This window comes from Apaloderma vittatum, unplaced genomic scaffold (genome assembly GCF_000703405.1).
Source record: "Apaloderma vittatum isolate BGI_N311 unplaced genomic scaffold, ASM70340v1 scaffold30428, whole genome shotgun sequence".
Classification (NCBI taxonomy): Eukaryota; Metazoa; Chordata; class Aves; order Trogoniformes; family Trogonidae; genus Apaloderma; species Apaloderma vittatum.
Window position 1 is genome coordinate 12026 of NW_009729553.1, and position 8382 is coordinate 20407.

Below are 8382 nucleotides of genomic sequence, written 5' to 3' on the forward strand. Positions count from 1 at the left end.
ATAAATTACATATGATTGGCCATATACAAAGGGATTGCTGTTAGGCAAGGAGGGAACTGCACTGCCAGGCTCTCTAAGGGCACTCATGATCCCAGTGCAAGACTGCAGCTGACATTTAATTTAAAAATCAAAGGTTGTTCAATGCAAAAAGTGAGCCCATGCGACCATAATAAGAAAAGCAGCAGGGGGCTCTGTGGGAAGGATAGAAATTTAAAAATCACTGTTTCTAATAAGCACATACAGTATCTTAAACAGATAATTAAAGAGCTCTTATCACATTTGTATGTAGATTGAACAAAATATGGCAAGATGCCTTGTCAAAACATTTCCCAAAGCGGAGCGCCACGCTTCACAGAACGCAGGAGAGACTCTGACAGAATTTCGGACCCGCCGCTCAAGACCTCCCAGCCACCTCACACACCTAAAGCACGCAGCTGACCCGTTGGGTCTCAGCAAAATAACTACCCAGGCGAGTCTTCTGAGGATCTCCCGCTGTGTTCCAGAGGTGGAGCAGGAAGGGATGGGGATAAGCGAGAACACGACCTCGCACCCGACTCACAGTTGAACTCCCAACCGCACCCAGCACGTCGGAGCTTTCTGCCTGACTGGGCGACGTGAACGTGGAGCTTCCCTTCTCCAACACGCTCCCTCGGCTGAAAACCAAAGCGGGAAACATCTGCTGGGAAACCCCTCTTTGCCCCAGGATCCTCGCTGCGGTACCTGGTCCTTGAGGTGGGTCTCTGTGCAGTATTTCCACTGCTGAAACACCTCGGAGAGTTTATCCAGGCCACCGTGGTGAAAGTGGAAGATCTTGTACTGGCTCTCCCTGCTCGCAACAACCAGCTGTCCACAGGTACACGCCTCATCGCTGCGGCACGAAACAAGGGGAGAACAACGCGCGGTTATTGCCGGGGATAACCAGGGGCCCGGCAGGAAGGGGGAACAGCACAGGAGAGGGAGTGAAAAGCAAATTACAAAGAAGCGTAGCACCACGTTGTCCCTTAAAATGGGGCCCAGAAGTGATTTGACATCTCTGGCATTCAACGATCCTTATGGGTTCCTTCCACCTTGAGATATTCTACCATTATATGACATGGCCGTAGCGACCATTCTCCCCATGAAGCTCCACTCATGCCTGGTAACGGCACTCCCTTACCCTTCATGTGAAGGAATTCAGTTTTGTCTTCCCTAGATAAAAAAAATTCAAGAAGTCTGCCCCAGCAGCATTAAGGTGCTCCACAAAGTCAGGTCCTAGGGATGAGCACACTTGGTCGCACATGGCATGGTCCAAGAAATCAAGGAGTGAGAGCAAAAAGCGGGAGCAAAAATGTTTTTAATAGTTTCTCTAGTAATTTGAAAGATAACTGAGAGCCACAGGATCCTAGAGGAGCCCTGGTGAGGGGCAGGTGAGGGAGAACGTAAAGAGATGTTTTCCACACCTCCAGATTGTTTGAAACATTTTGGTAAGACAGCTAAGAGCAACTTTTCCTGGGTGGAAAAAAAATCCTTCAGGGCCCCTAACTCTAACTCCGAGTCTCTCCCGGGGAAGGCTGACACTTGCTTTCCTGGAGGCAACCATCAGGGAGAGACTTCCACGGAGGACACCGAAGCCTCCAGAGCCCGAGCACGCGTGAGCATCAAGCACAAGGACACGTTACCTGAAGAAGAGGCGAAGGGACCGCATTTGTCCCAGGTCCACTCTAAAGACCCCACAGACCTGCTCGAGGGCGAACACCTTCTGCTGCTCGTCCCACCTGGCGCTCTGCGTCTGCCCGTTATTCTCCTGGAACTGGGCACTGGTGTCGAGGCTGGAGGCAGAGCTGGTGGAGCAGGTCGTGCGATTGTCACACGCGTCCCTGCAGACGAGAGGGGGAAGAAAGTCCCTGGAGTCATCAGCCAAAGGCTGCAGTCGCGCGCTCTAACCGCAGATGCTCTGTGTGAAAAATCTTTTCTCGGAGCCCTGAAACTGGAATTCAGTGCAAGCCTAAGGGTCAATCACCAACACCCGGCGTTAAGAGATTAGTTTATTTTTATTTAAATTAATTTCCTACCGCCCGAAATAAAACCCCAAATGATCCTAGTTTTGCTCTGTTTCTGAACTCCACACAGAAATGGGGAGACCGAAACGCGTTCCTCAAACACCGACTTTTGAGAAGGCAGATTTAAGCAGCCCGGCGTGGGAGCAGCCTGGGCTCCTCCGAGGAACGGCCCGGCCCCTGCTCCTCCGGGTTTGCTCCCCCAGAGCCCTTCAAACCACACGGCTCTGGGACTGACGATCCCTTTGGATGCAGAACCTCGAGCCATTGGAAAACAAGACTGCAGAAATACAGGGGCTTGGGGAAGGGAACTCGTGCCCCACAGCTCGAGCAGCCTCCCCAGCACGCAGCCCCAGTGCTCCCAGCAGCGAGCGCGCTCGGCCGGCGCTGTCGGGCAGGGATCTCCTCTGGCCAATTCCCTCTGTGACCAGCAAGATCCAACGATATCTCCCCCCTGCATCTTCGCAAGGGCACCTGACAAGCCTGGATCCATGTGCATAAACTTCAGACAAACGGTTTCTGCTCGCAAACGTGAAACTTGGGAGAGTTGAGGAGGGGAAATTGCAGACGAGCTCTTTAACCTGCTGCAAAGCAAAATGAACCCAACTGTCCCCCAACACTCACTGCATCCCAGATACTTGTCTTCAAGGGTAAACTGATTTTTGATTAAAAAACCCCACATGGCCATCACCAGCCGCAGTCCCGAAAGAAAAATATCACTGCTTTGAGAATTAAGCGAATCTGAAACTGTGACCCCTTGATTCTTAAAAAGGCCAATACATGTGAACAATCTCAGCGCAGGCTCTGAATGGGTTCCGCTGTGAAATCAGGGTTTGCAAAACAAGGCAAGGAGCAGGTATAAAGACAGCCCCCTGCAATGCCACTTTATGCAATGTTTTCTAATCCGCTTATCTAACAATGTAGGCACTGAACGCTGAAAATCACACACTCAGCATGCATCTGCAGCACGCCACATCAGTATGCTTTCCAAGCCCGGCTCCGGTGCCTCTTCCACAGGGACGAGCCTTATTTGCAGCATCTACCCATGGTTCAGGTCATTGCATTCCAATGGCCAGGTCTCCGGACATCCCAGTTAGCTGTGGGTTAAATTTCTAACCGAGCCCCCGCGAGCCACTCAGTTCAACGTGTGACTCGAAAACCTTCGCGCCCACACGCGTGGGAAATAAATCCCCGAGCCCCCTCCCAGTTCTGCGGCTTTATGTAGATGAGACCCAGGTCTGTTTTACTTCCAGCTAAAAGAGAGGCTTCGCTACTCTGTCCCTCAAGTTCTGCTGCTCCACTTTTTCTGAAAGGAAGCATCAAAGCGAGACTTTCATTCAAGCCCTTTGGAGGCTGAGGTCTGAGAAGTGTGAGGGGGCAATATCGCCATGTGAGCAGGGATCGCGCGACATCCCCAAGCTCGCTCCAAGAGGAACCCCAGCAGTTTTTCTAGGTTAGACACCAGAATATCTCCAGCCTCGAGTGCAGCTCTACACCGTCACCTGCATCTTGTGAACTTTTCCAAAGAAGCTACGCTGCTCTTTGTGCAAAATCAAGCACTGCTTCTTGATAAAGCTGCGAAATATAACACTTTTTGCAACATTAATGTCGTCGCTCACGTTAATGCAAAAGTAATAGGAGTCCTGGTATGAGAGACTTGTGCTGGACTGCTCGCTATAAGCAGCTGGTATTTATGGAGCAACACTTCATAACAGCCACAGCTGGTTACACAGGATTTTCCTGGAAGAGATGACTCAAACCAGCTCAAAGTCTAAGCAGAGGCAACCAATTTTCTAAACCTCTCGCAAAGACGAACCGGTCAGCACCTCTGAGAGCTGGAAGCTGGGCTGGCTGCGGGGATCACTGCCTCGTGGTTCCTTCATCAGAAGCCACCGCGTCCATTCCTCAAGAGCATCGTCTCAAACGACCGGCGGCAGAGACACAACTGCCGAGGAGCTATAGTTCCCTCCCTCTGCCGCGTAACCAAATCTGCCTCAGACACCTGGAAGCACAGAGGCTGGAGAGCCCTGCCACAGAGGGGCTGGCAAGGGTTTGTTTTCTGGAAACGCTTCTTCAAGACAAATGTTTGCAGTTTGCATTTAGCCACGAGTCACAAGCTTGCACACGCATCTGGCGTGCCGGGAAGCAACACATGCGAGGGGGTTTGCCCTTTCTGGACAGCAAAAAGCCAGTGAGTGAAAGCATGGTGCCTCAGTGTGCAGCCCAGGGAAATTCCACTGATGCAGAAGACGAAATCATAAAGAGACATCTGCGTACCCCATGCCCTTTGGAGAGGCCGAGGAACACGTCCGTCCATGCATAGCGTCGATGCAGAGCGAGCACCTCGTCAGACAGGGCTGCACGCTCAGCCACTGTGGAAGTCAAGAAAAAAACTCACCGTGTTTAAAACTATTTTTTTGTGTCTACATTCACTGAAACTAAAATATTCTAACCTGTTGGACTCCTATTAAAAATACTTTTGAGATCATTCTGTACGTAAGAAACAAGTAGTATGATGGATGCTAGTTTTGTGGATTTACCTTGGCACACAAGATACACGGATGCCAGGGGAGAATTTATTATTTGTTAGACTGTTGTATCTGTTAGATGAGGAATTTATACCGGAGTGCCCTGCAAAAGCAGGGAGCTGAAGCACAGCAAGGCAAATAGCTGGAGGAACATTCCAGAGAGACTTTGGGTTGTGGGATCCAGGAGAAACAGAGCTCCCGCTAGTACACAGCGCTGCTCAGCAAAACAAGAGAACAAGTGCAACAGTCTGTGGGAATAAAAGGGAGAGGGAAAAAAATAATAAGGAGGATTAGCAAAACCTGAGGCAGGAAACCCATGGGCATATTCATGATCCATTTAAACCTCCTCGCCTCACTGAAGTCCCATTACTCTTTTGTCTCCATCGCAGTAAAGGAGAGACGGGACCTAACTCCCTGTTTGCGCACACCTACAGCACAAAGAGAGAGAAACCCAATTATTATCCCTGTTCCAGAGCCGGGGCAGAGTCCTGCACCAGCTACAAGGGAGGATGACTTCAGCAGCTCAGATCTAATAACTCATTTTATAAGGTCATGTGACAAATGTAATTACGAGAGGGAAAGGGGCTGGAGATGCCAGCCCTGACGTGGTGGCTGCCCGAGCTGTCAGCGGGCACCACCTGGCTCCCAGCGAGCCCTCGCCAGAGCCGAACCCTCCCCAGGGCTCTGCATCGCCTGAGCTCGCCTTCCCTCACCTCAGCTCTCCCTGCAGCCCAGCGACTCCTGCCTTGACAGACAGCAAGTGTCACCATAATGTATGAGCATCCATGGAACGGGAATTACGCGCCCCCTTTCCTCCCTGGGGGTCAGCTGTTTCTCCGCTATTCCCCACAGGCACCGACCTTCCAGGTTCCTCTTCTTTCCAGAGAGGTGAAATAGCTCGTGGCTGCCTAAAACATCTAAACCAGATAGCTTCAAACACACAACCCATCGATAAAAGTTCAAAGCTATCCTGAAACGCCTGAAAATTGAGTGCTGCGACTTTACAAAGTGAGGTAACACCGGGCAGCTGGAACCCAAATCTACCGTCCCCATTTTAAAAAGTGTCCTTGACTACACACATACATAATGAGTTGTGAAACGTGCTGACTTCAGCGACGTCACAGAAGACAGTGCAAAAGAAAACAGATCGGTGCTCTGAGATGAAAAAGGAGTTTGTCGGAGGGAAGGACCCTCGTGGGACGGAACGCGGTCACGCGGAGCCAGGCGCCACCAGCGCAATGCTGCCGTCGCACCCGCTCCCCGCATCCTGTCAGCACGGACGTGGAACTGGGTTAAGAAACGCATTAAATTCACCCTTTGGCTGAAAATATTTGGAACCTGAAGAAGAGAGAACCCGAAGAAGAGAGAACCCGAACAGAATTGATTTACGCTGACCTCAGCAAAGAGGGGAAAAAGGTGTTGGACAGTCTGGATGGAAGCCGAACCAGAATTTCTGAAATTAAAGGTTAAGCCACCCTCACGTGGAAGCGTATTCAAATGCCGGCAAACACGCATGGAAACAAATCTAAGGATTCCTCCTATTTGTGGGAGAAACTTGTGAGAAACTGCCCATGACGTTACGGTACAAAGTACACGAATGTCAGCACGGACTTTCCAAAAGCTTGTTCCACAGGCTCTCCATTGATCTGTTTGCTTTCAAAACATAAATTTCCCCGCGTTGAACTGCACTAAATGCTATTTAGTAGCTAATTAACTTTCCGTGCTGAAAACCTCCTGTAATTGCACTTCTTTCACCTTTTCTAGCCTGTGTCCTCCAGGGAACGCGAGCTGTCCTACGGCATTTGTTCTGCTCATTTCTATCGCGCGGGCACAAGTTCCTTCCCGACACCAGGCTGCCAATCACGGCTCCAGAGGTCACCGGAGACCAAATTAGGAGCACTCTGCCTCTGACAAACTTGCTTTGCTGAGCTCGCCGTAAAGGGAAAATAAAAGGTTATGAAAAATAATTGTATCCTTTCACGCTCGGCACCGGGAAGCGGATTCGACGGCACTTCTGAAAGTCGGCGTGTTATTGTTAGCTGCTCTTTGCATTGTTAATGCCATTAACCATATTCAGAGAACAAGCTGCTTACATCTGAAAAGCGTTTGGGATCCCTCCCAAGTCCCACGCAGGAGAAGAGCAGAAGTTAGTTTGTGGTTTCCAGCCCTCGGGCACCTCCCGGGCACCGGCTCCCGCACCCACCCTCCGACCTTGGACGGGTCTCACCATCAGGGACGGGGCTGGGAATTCACATCAGCTCTGCCAACGCCTGACAAATAACACATTTTAGCGCAACGGAGTGAGGGACGCGAGGAAACCCGATTATGCAGCTTTGCCTTCTGATAGGCATAATTGGTTTGTCCTTGAGAAATAAAAGATCAAAACAATTTGTTGTGCTTTTACGGGGGCTGAAGCAACCCGCTTGTGCAGCGCCCCAGAGCCTTCCCTGAGCACCCAGCCTGGGTGGGAGACGTGGAGTCCACCTCTGCCTCAGTTTACCCACCCCTGCCCCAGTTCATCACCCCAAGTCTCGGTGGACAAAATCCCACCAGGAGCCCTGGGGTGATGCCGGGTGCTGCCCACTGGGCTGAGGAGGACGGCGGCCGAGCGAGAAGCCTCGCTCCACCGGGTGCTTCATGGCTCCTAAATTGTTCCTCCAGGTCCTGTAGGGGAGCTGAGAGGTTTTAGGCAGCAAAGAGGGGACACGAGGAGTAGAACAGCCCCAATCACCTCCAAAGGGTTCCCCCCAACTGCTGTGAATTAAGCCAGAAGGAAGAAAAAAAAAACCCCAACAAGATTTCTTGACTTAATTATTTTGAACATAAACGGGAAGCGGAGAAAAAAAACCACCAGAAGTTTGTAGTGAAATGAAGTGTGTTTTAATCTCTTTCACCCAAAGCCTGGAGTGTGACCACATCTACCTCCAGCTACGAGACAAGCAATCTGTTTTTCACAGACGAGGCTTCCAGGCAGGTGTAGGCTACCGAGGAGAAACCCAAGCGAGGTTTTTTTCTCTGTGACTTCTTGTTGCAGCGAGGTAGCGGGGGCAGAACGAGCAGTTCGATGCTTATGAATAAAATACACACAGCTCCCGAGAAGCCAAACACAACAAATCATTTAGAGCCGCGCGTACGCTGCTGGGTGATGCAAATGTTACCTTCGTTTTAAGGAAGGAAAATATTCCAAAACCTGAATGGCAGATTTTTTACAATCCATACGGTGAAGGGGCACCCCATGCCTAGGCTTTAGCTCATTAATAAATCAATCGAAATGCAACACTTAAAAAAAATAATTCCTTAGATGGAAAAAGTGATTTCTCAGCAAAGCCTGAGAAAGAATGTTTGCTTTTCAGCCTATTCCAGACTGGAAAAGGGGACCTTTCTTACCAGTGTTTATTTTATATTTAAAATCAATGGATTATTTTGCTTTTTTTTTTTCTTTTTTCTCTTTTCAGTTCTATCCACAGAAAAATAAAATTCTACCCTAATTATGCTAATTACAATCAAGCCTTCAAACCCCCCGGTCCCTTGAAAGCCCTGCAGATTACCTTTGTTCTTATATTCTTGGCTCTGAGCAACGAACTGGGAATTTCAGGGGGACTTTTCACTGACAGACGAAGTTGCCCAACCACCCGGGCTCTGCTGCGAGCTGAGCCGGCTCCCCCCGGGGGGAATTTCGCAGTTTCCAGCACACAATGCGGAGATCCCGGGGGAGAAGGGAGAGGGAAAAGGCGAGCTGGCTAAAAGCATGTGTCGGAGTCACGGCAAACGCTTAACGCCGGCGTAATCGCGAGGGCCGCGCACATTTATGTGCATTT

At 50.2% G+C, this 8382-nt stretch overlaps 1 protein-coding gene across 1 annotated transcript in view; it reads right to left on the reverse strand.

The window, feature by feature from the left end:
- The window catches only part of LOC104277753 (TBC1 domain family member 16-like), a gene marked incomplete at its 5' end in the record, with an annotated part of 10465 nt that extends 6057 nt beyond the window's left edge, over positions 1-4408 (reverse strand). Inside the window, 3 exon segments of the mRNA XM_009874492.1 lie at positions 713-868; positions 1659-1856; positions 4314-4408. Coding sequence (XP_009872794.1) covers positions 713-868; positions 1659-1856; positions 4314-4408 — 449 coding nt within the window.
- Between the last annotated feature and the right edge of the window lie 3974 nt (positions 4409-8382).